The following is an 11,091-nucleotide window of genomic DNA, read 5'->3' on the forward strand; positions in this document are numbered from 1 at the left end:
CCACCTCAAAAAATAAAAGAAAAAGAAATACCCAAAATGTTGACACTGGGGAAAATGCAGCAAAAGTGTAAAAGGGATATCTCTGCATTTTTTCTTTTTTTTTTTTTTTTTTTTTGAGACGGAGTCTTGCTCTGCCGCCCAGGCTGGAGTGGCAGTGGCCGGCCTCAGCTCAACTGCAAGCTCGCCTCCGGGTTCACGCCATTCTCCTGTTCAGCCCTCCCGAGTAGCTGGACTACAGGACGGCCCGCCTCGTCGCTCACGGCTAGTTTTTTTGTATTTTTTAGTAGGACGGGTTTCTCGGTATTAGCAGGATGGTCCGATCTCCTGACCTCATGATACCGCCGTCCTCGGCCTCCCAAGTGCTGGGATTACAGGCTTGAGCCACCGCGGCCGGCCGGTCTCTGCATTTTTTCCACTGTACATGATATCCCAACAAAATTCTCTTCCTTTTTTTTCTTTTTTTTTTTTTAGAGACAGGGTCTCACTGTCACCCAGGCTGAGTACAGTGGTACTATCATAGCTCACTGCAGCCTCCACCTCCCAGGCCAGACTCAAGCAATCCTTCTGCCTCAATAATTGCTTTATTAAAGAATAGATGACATACGGTAAAACTGCACATATTTAGTGTACAATTTGGGCTGGGCACGGTGGCTCACACCTGTAATTCCAGCATTTTGGGAGGCCGACGTGGGCAGATCACCCGAGGTCAGGAGTTTGAGACCAGCCTGGCCAACATGGCAAAATCCCATCTCTACTAAAAATACGAAATCAGCCAGGCATGGTGGCGGGCACCTGTAGTCCCAACTACCCAGGAGGCTGAGGCAGAAGAATTGCTTGAACCTGGGAGGTGGAGATTGCAGTGAGCTGAGACTGTGCCACTGCACTCCAGCCTGGGTAACAGAGCAAGACTCCATCTCTAAATAAATAAATAAACAAACTGTATAATTTGATATGTTTTGATATAGAATAGTGAAAATATCCATCACCCCTAAAAGTTTCCTCGTGCTCTTTTATAGTTCCTCACCTCATTCTCTTCCTGCAGTCGAGTCTCCCCCCAGCAATCACTCATCTGTTTTCTGTCACTATAGATTGGTTTGCATTTTCCAGAATTTTTTTTTTTTTTTTTTTTTTTTTTTTTGAGACAGAGTCTCACTCTGTCGCCCAGGCTGCAGTGTAGTGGCGTGATGTCAGCTCACTGCAAGCTCTGCCTCCCGGGTTCACGCCATTCTCCTGCCTCAGCCTCCCGAGTAGCTGGGACTACAGGCACCTGCCACCGCGCCTGGCTAATATATATATTTGTATTTTTAGTAGAGACGGGGTTTCACCGTGTTAGCCAGGACGGTCTCGATCTCCCGACCTCGTGATCCGCCCACCTCGGCCTCCCAAAGTGCTGGGATTACAGGCATAAGCCACCGTGCCCGGCCTAGAATTTTATATTAATGGAATTGTATAGTATGGACTCTTTTGGGGACCAAAGGGGTATCTGGTTTCTTTCACTCAGAATAGTTATTTTGAGGTCCACCCATGTTGTGTGTATCAATAGCCGGTTCCTTTTATTCATGAGTCACATTCCGTTGCATGTATAGACCACAATGTGCTCGGCCACTCGCCCACCGATGGACATTGGGGTTGTTTCAGTTTTCGATTTTACAAATCAAGTTGGGTTATTACGAATATTCACGTACAATTCGTTATATGGACATGGGCTTTCTTTCCTCTTGGGTAAACATCTAGGAGTGGAATGTCTGAATCATATCATCAAGTATACATTTTGTTTTTTGGCAACTGCCAAACTGGGCCAGGCGTGGTGGCCCACGTCTGTAATCCCAGAACTTTGGAAGGCCGAGGCGGGTGGATCACTTGAGGTCAGGAGTTCAAGATCATCCTGGCCAACATGGTGAAACCCCCCCAGCTCTCTACTAAAAATATAAAGCCGGGCGCGGTGGCTCACGCCTGTAATCCCAGCACTTTGGGAGGCCAAGGTGGGCAGATCGCGAGGTCAGGAGATCGAGACCTTCCTGGCTAACATGGTGAAACCCCGTCTCTACTAAAAATACAAAAAAAAAAATAGCCGGGCGTTGTGGCGGGCCCCTGTAGTCCCAGCTACTCGGGAGGCTGAGGCAGGAGAATGGCCTGAACCCGGGAGGCAGAGCTTGCAGTGAGCCAAGACCTTGCCACTGCACTCCAGCCTGGGCGACAGAGCGAGACTCAATCTCAAAAAAAAATAAATAAAATAAAGATATAAATATAAATATAAAAATTAGCTCAGAGTGGTGGCACACACCTGTAATACCAGCTACTCGGGAGGCTGAGACAGGAGAATGGCCTGAACCCGAGAGGCAGAGCTTGCAGTGAGCCAAGACCTTGTCACTGCACTCCAGCCTGGGCGACAGAGTGAGACTTAGTCTCTAAACAAAAAAAAATGAAATGAAAAAATAAAAATAAAAATATAAAAATTAGCTGGGAGTGGTGGCACACACCTGTAATCCCAGCTACTCAGGAGGCTGAGACAGGAGAATGTTTGAACCCAGGAGACAGAGGTTGTATTGAGTTGACACTGTGCCATTGCACTCCAGCCTGAGTGACAGAGTTAGACTTCATCTAAAAAAAAAAAAAACCCTGCCAAACTGTGTACCAAGAGTAGTGTGCCATTCCACATTCCCACCAGCAGAGTATGAGAGTTCTACTTCCTCCCCATCCTTACCAACACTTGGTATGGTCCGTCTTTTTAATGGAGTTTGGGCAAGTTCTTAATATATTCTGGACACGAGTTCTCTATCAGATGCATGCTTTGCAGATATTTTCTCCCAGTCTGGAACTTGTCTTTCCATTCCTTGCCTTTGCCAATTTCTGCAGGTGGGATTCCTTGACTTGTGGATGCCTTACCTGTGGCCGCATCACTGTTTTTTGTTTTTGAAAGGGGGTCTGGGCCAGGCACTATGGCTCGCACTTATAATCCCAGCACTTTGGGAGGCCAAGGTGAGTGGGTCACCTAAGGCCACGAATTTGAAACCAGCCTGGCCAACATGGCGAAACCCTGTCTCTACCAAAAATACAAAAATTAGCTGGGCTTGGTGGCACGTGCCTGTAGTCCCAGCTACTCAGGAGGCTGAGGCAGGAGGATCGCTTGACCTGGGAGGCGGAGGTTGCAGTGAGCCAAGATCCTGCCACTGCACTCCAGCCTGGGTGACAGAGAAAGACTTTGTCTCAAAATAAAATAAAATAAAAGTAAAAGAAAAAGAGGCCGGGCGCGGTGGCTCAAGCCTGTAATCCCAGCACTTTGGGAGGCCGAGGCGGGCGGATCACAAGGTCAGGAGATCGAGACCATCCTGACTAACATGGTGAAACCCCGTCTCTACTAAAAAATACAAAAAACTAGCCAGGCGAGGTGGCGGGCGCCTGTAGTCCCAGCTACTCAGGAGGCTGAGGCAGGAGAATAGTGTGAACCCGGGAGGCGGAGCTTGCAGTGAGCTGAGATCCAGCACTGCACTCCAGCTTGGGGAACAGAGCGAGACTCCGTCTCAAAAAAAAAGAAAGAGAAAAAGAAAGTGGGTCTCTCTCTGTTGCCCAGGCTGGAGTGCAGTGGGGCAATCATAACTCATTGAAGCCTCCAACTCCTGGGCTCAAGTAGTCCTGCCCCCTCAGCCTCAAGACATGCACCACTGTGCCCAACTGACAAATTGGTTTTTTAAATGAAGGGTAGACCAGAATTTAGCAGAATATATCCCACATAAAATATATATATATATATATAATTTGCTGAAACTTCTGTTTCAGATATATTAATATAGGTGTGTGCGTTTACATCTGTATGCAACTTGGTGTGTATGAACTACACCTCATGAGTCATGGTCATAAAAACTTGACAGATCACTGGCCTAGAAAAATCACATTGTTCGCAAGGTCAAATAGCAAGGTCCTGAAACAGATGGGATTCGCAACCTGTCTAGACTGCGGCATTACCACCATCCTCGTTTGCAGATGAAGAAACTAGGCCCCAGAGAGGTGAAAACCTGCCTGCCCGTGGTCACAGAGCTCCGACGGCAGGGCCAGGACTCTAATGCAGGTTTTGGGAACTCTACCATACAAATCTTTCCTGCTTAACCTCACCAGTCCTGTTTTCGAATGCCTGGGACTGTGCTAAAGCAGCAAACATCTATATTTCCACTGAACACAACTCTACCAGATGGATGCTTTCAATAGCCTTTATTTATTTATTTATTTATTTATTTATTTTTTAGACAGTCTTGCTCTGTTGCCCAGGCTGGAGCGCAGTGGCACAATCTTGGTTCACTGAAACCTCTGCCCCCCGGGTTTAAGCGATTCTCCTGCCTCAGCCTCCCTAGTAGCTGGGATTACAGGCATGTGCCACCATGCCTGGCTAATTTTTGTATTTTTTGTAGAGACGGGGTTTCACCACATTTGCCAGGCTGGTCTCGAACTCCTGACCTCAAGTGATCTGCCTGCCTCAGCCTCCCAAAGTGCTGGGATTACAGGCATGAGCCACTACGCCTGGCCCAATAACCCCAATTTCCCATGAGGACGCTAAGGCTCATGGGACGCTAAGGAAGGCAAGGTTACAACACTTGCCCGTGAGCAGGATCTGCAGAACCCCATCTCAAACCCACCTGCTTGTCCTGGGCCCTGGTCTGCTCCTGCAGCTCCTTGATCTCTGCCTGCACCTGGGCCCGGCCCTTCAACAGGCGGTCCATGTTCTCCAGCCGCTCACTGTCCCGAAGCCGCTTGACCTGGTTCTGGGCTGCGCTGATCTGCACCTGGAGATCACCCCGTACCTCCTCCAAGCGCCGGATCTCCTCGCTACCCAGACAGGGAGGTAGCAGGCCAGTAAGGGGGCAGAACTCAGCATTGCTAAAGGCAGGACGCACTTCTCCTGCGCTCCCCTCTCAGACCCAGGAGTCTAGCTTCCAGCCCCTCTGACCCCCTCCTCCCCAGCTCAGGGCCCAGGTGCCCAGCTCACAGTTGCTTGTTGATGCGCTGGTGGACTTCCTTGCTGTAGGCCCGCCTCTCCCCTTCCATCACCTTGCATTGTCGCTGCAGCCTACTCAGCTCCCAATCCACTGAGAACAGGGCCGGCCAAGGGACTCAATAGGGATCCTGGCTACCAGCTCCTTCCAACCCAGGACCTAGGAATTCTGCTCTCTTTGGGGTCTCACAAACTGCAACTGAACTGCAGATCCAGCCCCCAACATCCCTCTAGGAATGCACCTCAGTTCCAGGATCCCTCGAGCTTCCTCATCCCTCCATACCCAAAACTGAACTCAGGGTTTTTTCCCCTAAAACCCACTCCCATCCCACCAGGGGCACTTCTGGAAGGCCTCTGGGTCTTCTGGGGCCTGGGCACACCACCCGGAACTGGGAAGGCTCTTGCTCCCTCCCTCCTTTTCTCCCCACCATCAGCAGCCCTCAGCCCCATCCTCTTGCCTCCTCCCTCTCTCAACCCATCCCTGGGCTCGGCCTCATCCTCTCCTACCTGGACCATCACCTCAACCTTTCTCTCAATTTCCAGCCTTCCTGCACAGTCCCAGAGGGTCTCTCTACACCCACAGCCGGCCCTACCCCACCCACAGCAGACCCTACCTGTCACAGGCCTCCCATGATGCCCCAGTACCTGCAGGACAAAGTCTCAGCACCTCAGCCTGGGATCCAAGACCCCAAATGACCTGACCTTACCCACCTCTCCAGTCTTGCCCACACGCTCCCCACCTCCAAAGGCCCAGTAATTTTCTCTTTTTTTTCTTTTTTTTTTTTTCTTTTTGCCCAGTAATTTTCAATCGGGGTGATTCTGCCTTCCAAAAACATTTGCAGTGTCTGGAGACTTATTTTTTCTAGACAGGGTCTCACTCTGTCCCCCAGGCTGGAGAGCAGTGACACAGTCTCAGCTCACTGCAGCCTCCACCTCGCAGGCTCAAGTGATCCTCCCACCTCAGCCTCCCGGGTAGCTGGGATTACGGGTGTACACCATCAGACCTGGCTAATTTTATTTATTTATTTATTTGTAGAGATGAGGTCTCACTGTATTGCTCAGGTTGGTCTTGAACTCCTGGGCTCAAGTGATCCTCCTTCTTCAGCTTCCCAAAGTGCTGGGATTACAGGCATGAGCCAGCACACCCAGCCTAGAGACATTTGTCATTGCCATGACTTGTGGGGAAGGGAGGGGGCTACTGGTATCCAGTGAGTAGAGGCCATGGACACTGCTTGGCATCCTACAACACACAGGACTGCCGCCACAACAAAGAATTATCCCACCCAAGATTCAACAGTACTGAGGATGAGAAAGTCTACTCTAGCCACATTCTATCATCTCTGCAGAAACACCCTTCCTTCCTTCTCCCCTTGGCAATTCCTACGGGGAGTTCTGGGCCCCACTCAAACTTCTGCTGCCTGAAGTCTCCAGCCTGCCCCACTGCCCAGGCTTGGCCCACCCACGGTGGTGCCCGCCCCACCTCCCTTAGGACGCATGTCTCTTCCCACCAGAGGGCGCTCCTGGACAGACAGACTCTCTCCCTCCCTACACGACGTGGAACTGGGGAAAGCTGGGGGCTGGAAAAGAATGGGTGAATGATATAAACAATGAATGAATTACCCATTCCCTCCAGAAAGGCCTCGCTTCCCTCCTCCGAGCGGGCGCTCCCTGCCAAGCGTCCCAAAGGCATCCTGGCCAAAGAAGGTGGGGCTCCTGTAGGATGGACATATAAGACCCTTCAGACAGCAGGCGAGCCAGAGTCCAGAGGAGGGTGGGCAATGAACTGAGAGCGACTGGGAATTGAAAGGGGGTGACCCTAGAACCACGCTGGCCTCATTCCTCCAAGAGGGGTTGGAGGGGGACCTCTTTCAGGCCTCTCCCACATCTCTCCCGCCCTCCCACTTCTCACACTCTGGGTCTTGCGTCTCGGCTCTGATTCTGGCGCGGGTTTGGCAGGCGACAGGTCTCCTGGGCTCTCAGGATATCCGAGGCCAGGCTGTTTGGTCGCAGGGGAGAGGGAAACCCCGGCCTGCTGTAGGGGGGTTGGGCAGGGTCTGGGGAGTCCTGGGCCCTACCTGCCGACCGGGCCTGACCTGTTCTTGGTGCTCCAAGCTCAGTGTTGTGGTCTGGTTACTGGGGAGATAAGGGACCAATGAGGACTGAGGACAGTGGCCAGGGAGGGACCGAAGCCGCGGGAGAAACTATGGGAAGGACGGAGAAGGATGCGAGGCGTAGACCTGCAGGGTTCCCACGGACTTAGAACTGATGGGCGAGGCCAGGCGCGGTGGCTCACGTCTGTAATCCCAGCACTTTGGGAGGCCGAGGCGGGTGCATCACTTGAGGTCAGGAGTTCGAGACCAGACTGGCCAACATGGTGAAACCCGTCTCTACTAAAAGTACAAAAAATTAGCCGGACGTGGCGGGTCGTGCCTGTAGTCCCAGCTAGCTACTCGGGAGACTGAGGCAGGAGAATCGCTTGAACCCGGGAGGCGGAGGTTGCAGTGAGCCGAGATCGCGCCACTGCACTCCAGCCTGGGCGACAGAGCGAGACTCCGTCTCAAAAAACAAACAAACAAACAAAATTGATGGGCGGGGAGGTCTTGCGAGGGGCGGAGCCGGGAGGGCCCATGGACCGGGGCTGCGGAGCCCTGCGCGGTGCAGGGCTGTGAGGCCTGAGAGGGGCGTGCCGTAGGGAGCTGTGATGGGCGGGACTGAGACCTGTGAAGAGAATGGGAGGAACTTCGAGGGGCGGGGCTTCAGAGCCTGCGAGGGGAAGGGCACGGCCACCTGTACAGGACGGGCTTCGAAGACGGCGAGGGAAGGGGCACGAACACTGTACAGGGCTGGGCTTCGGGGCTGGCGAGGGGAGGGGCACGTACACCTGTACAGGGCGGGGCTTCGGAGTCGGCGAGGGGAGGGGCACGGGCACTTGTAAAGCGCGGGGCTTCTGAGCCGACTAGGCGAGGGGCACGGGCACCCGTAAAGGGCGGGATCTCGGGGCTGGCGAGGGGAGGGGCTTCCCCGTAAGGGGCTGGCTGCGAGGGTCAAGTTTGGAAGGCCTAACGAGGGGCGTGGTGGGAGGGAGGTGAAGGGCGGGCTAATCGGGAGGCGCTCAGGCCTGGAAGGCCTGCGGGAGGTCGGAACGGTCCTGGGGAGCTCGAGGCTGAGGTCTCGGTAGTACTGCGGCCTGGAAGCGGCGGGAGCTGAAAGAGCCTGCGGGGACCTGTATGGAAGCCCTCCAGGCCAGGCCGAGGTCCTACAAGAGGGAGCCGAAGAGGTGCGTGTCTTAAGCTGGCTATGACCACGTTAAATTAAGGATTCACAGGAAGGAAGGCGGTGCCGAAGCCGCCAGTTTCTGGGAGAAGGAGCGCTCACCACAGCCTCAGCGGTTCACTACGCAAGCGCGACCAACGGCTTCCCGGGAAGCCGCCAAAAACCCTTGGCAGCCTACCACGTCCGCGTGCTGGAAGGCGGAAGCGGGCGGGGCCTCGGGCACTCCGTACCGCCCCCGCTCTCCGGCCACGCCCCTTCTGGTTACACCCACTCGCTCTGTAAGGCACGCCCCCTCCGCGGCGGCTGCTGCCCACGTGGGCCTCCCCGGGCGGGCGGGCAGTGGGCGCCTCTCCCTGCAGGCTGGGTGTGCCCGACGCCTGCGGTTTCCTGTGGGAGGAAGCGGCCTGCATACGCTCAGCTCAGCTCAAAATCTCGGAGGCCCAGGATGGGGAGATCCCGCCGCCACCTTCAGATCCCCTGATTCTTGCCCTTCTACATAGCCGTAGTATGGGGACCCCCCTAATATCCCCATGGTACCCAAGCCTGGCGCCAATTCCACTCAGAGAACTTGATTCTGAGCCCTAGACTCGTATTTTTCAGCTCCCCGGCTCAAGTTTCCATCTTCCTAGCCCCTAGCTCCCCCTAGTCCTCTCAAGAAGATGGAGCCCTCTTTTCCTGCACCCCAAAAGGAATACATGTCTCCCCAGCCCCTAATTTTTCCTTCAGTGACCCAGACTTTGCAACTTCCTTAGGGATCTGAGTGCAGACCCCAGTTTCTGTCCCTCTCGGGCACTTAAGTTTGAAACGATTTATTCTCCCCCAGGGACCCTCATTTTTGATTCCCAACTTTAGCCTTGAGACCCAGTGGACCCAAGAATTTGCCCCTTCCCCAACTCCTAGAGACCCTGAATCAGGGTCCCCCAGTACTGACTCCACTCAGAGCCCCAATGCCTGATATGACTAGCACTACCCTAAGAACCGCCCTATAATGTATCTACTATTACCTATTTTTCGGATGAAGAAACTGAGGTATAGAGAAGTTATTAGTAACTTGCCAAAAATTACACAGCCAATTAGTAAAACAGCTTGGATTTTGAGTCCAACCAGTGTGGCTCTACACAGTCTGTACTATACTGGTATCCCAGCTTCCAGGTCTCGGGGTACCCAGCCAGGCACTGAACTGTCCATCCCTCAAATCACCAACAGCTATCTCAAACCCAGCTCTGGCCCATCAGATACCCAGACATCCCATCATCCAGTTCCTTTCCCTGAATCCAGGATTTGAATTCCCCTGCTCTCAATTTATCAGAGTCTTGGACACCTGGTCCCCTCCCAAGAGACTCGTGTACATAGTAATCATCACCCCCGATCCTAATTTAATAGCCCTAAAATGAGTAATAATAATTAACATTAAACCTTTGGGGCTGGGCACGGTGGCTCACATTTGTAATCCCATCACGTTGGGAGGCCAAGTCGGGCAGATCATGAGGTCAGGAGTTCGAGGCCAGCCTGGCCAACATGGAGAAACCCCGTCTCTACTAAAAATACAAAAATTGGCCAGGCATGGTGGCAGGCACCTGCAATCCCAGCTACTCAGGAGGCTGAGGCAGGAGAATTGCTTGAACCCGGGAGGTGGAGGTTCCAGTGAGCTGAGATCATGCCACTGTACTCCAGCATAGATGACAGAGCGAGACTTCATTTCAAAAAAAAAAAAAAAAATCTTTGGTACTACACTCTGTTAAAACCTAATGGCTTCCCACTGCACTTAGAATGAAATCCAAGCCCCTCCCCTAGTCTTCAAGGGCACCCTTTGATTTCCCTTCTTACCACTCCCTCTGTCTCCCTATGTGCCAGCCACACTGGCCCTTCTGTCTGCTCCCTAAACAACCTGAGCTTGTTCTCAAAAGCTTTAAGAGCTTTTGCACTTCCTCTTCCCGCCACTCCCCCGCACCACTCCCTGACCCCAGCGTTCAAATGACTCCTATCTTCAGCTCAAGTTTTACCTCCTCCAAGATGCCTTCCCTGATTCTCCTGTTTCAAGTAGTCTCCCCTCTACTCCATCATTATCTCTATCACTCTGTTTGATTTATTATTTTATTTCTTTTTCTTTCTTTTTTTGAGATGGAGTCTTGCTCTGTCACCCAGGCTGGAGTGCAGTAGCATGATTTCAACTCACTGCAACCTCCGCCTCCCAGGTTCAAGCAATTCTCCTGTCTCAGCCTACCGAGTAGCTGGGATTATAGGCGCCCACTACCACGCCCAGCTAGTTTTTGTATTTTTAGTAGAGACAGGGTTTCACCATGTTGGCCAGGCTGGTCTTGAACTCCCGACCTCAGGTGATCCTCCAGCCTTGGCCTCCCAAAGTGCTGAGATTAAAGGCATGAACCACCGCGTCCAGCCTATTGTATTTGTTTTTCAAGGCAGTTATCCCTATCTGAGATTTATCTTCATCATTGATGTTTTCTCTTGTCTATCTTCCTCTACTAGAAGACAAGCTCCATAATACCAGCAGGGGTCGTGTCTGTTTTCATTATTAACTCCTAGATCAGAGTACATGTTCAATACATGTTTGATGAAGGAAGGAACAGCTTAGGTGTGTGAGTGTACCAGTATTACCTTATTCATTCAGCATAGCTATCAGAATTATTATTACCAGTATTAGTATTTTGTCAGTATTATTATACTTTTGACATAGACTAAGATACTGGAGCCCAGGTGGGTGAAATAATTGGCTCAAAGTCACTGAGCCAGGAAATGATGGCGCTGGGATTCTTAACTTCTATCTCCTCCCCACCTTCCAGAGTTTCACACATTTCTTTTTTTTTTTTTTTTTT

At 52.2% G+C, this 11,091-nt stretch overlaps 2 protein-coding genes across 10 annotated transcripts in view; one reads left to right on the forward strand and one right to left on the reverse strand.

The window, feature by feature from the left end:
• Positions 1-8,476, reverse strand: part of ODAD1 (outer dynein arm docking complex subunit 1) — a 21,531-nt gene extending 13,055 nt beyond the window's left edge. For 2 of the 9 annotated variants that reach the window (XM_017863629.1, XM_017863637.1), the window contains exons 1-4: positions 6,894-7,330; positions 6,605-6,697; positions 4,979-5,078; positions 4,629-4,818 (exon numbers count right to left, since the gene is read on the reverse strand). In XM_017863629.1, coding sequence (XP_017719118.1) covers positions 4,629-4,818; positions 4,979-5,078; positions 6,605-6,674 — 360 coding nt within the window. In that variant the 5' untranslated portion in view covers positions 6,675-6,697; positions 6,894-7,330. Of the gene's footprint in view, positions 1-4,628; positions 4,819-4,978; positions 5,079-6,604; positions 6,698-6,893; positions 7,331-7,702; positions 7,720-7,771; positions 7,952-8,359 lie in introns of those variants that run through there. The other 7 variants (XM_017863630.1, XM_017863631.1, XM_017863634.1 and 4 more) reach the window with 7 other exon arrangements.
• The window catches only part of EMP3 (epithelial membrane protein 3 (MAM blood group)), a 9,532-nt gene continuing 6,604 nt past the window's right edge, over positions 8,164-11,091 (forward strand). The window contains exon 1 of the mRNA XM_017863643.1: positions 8,164-8,261. The gene's annotated coding sequence lies outside the window, so the exon portion shown is untranslated. The remainder of the gene's footprint in view (positions 8,262-11,091) is intronic.

This window comes from Rhinopithecus bieti, unplaced genomic scaffold, assembly GCF_001698545.2.
Source record: "Rhinopithecus bieti isolate Rb0 unplaced genomic scaffold, ASM169854v2 scaffold_70550, whole genome shotgun sequence".
Lineage (NCBI taxonomy): Eukaryota > Metazoa > Chordata > Mammalia > Primates > Cercopithecidae > Rhinopithecus > Rhinopithecus bieti.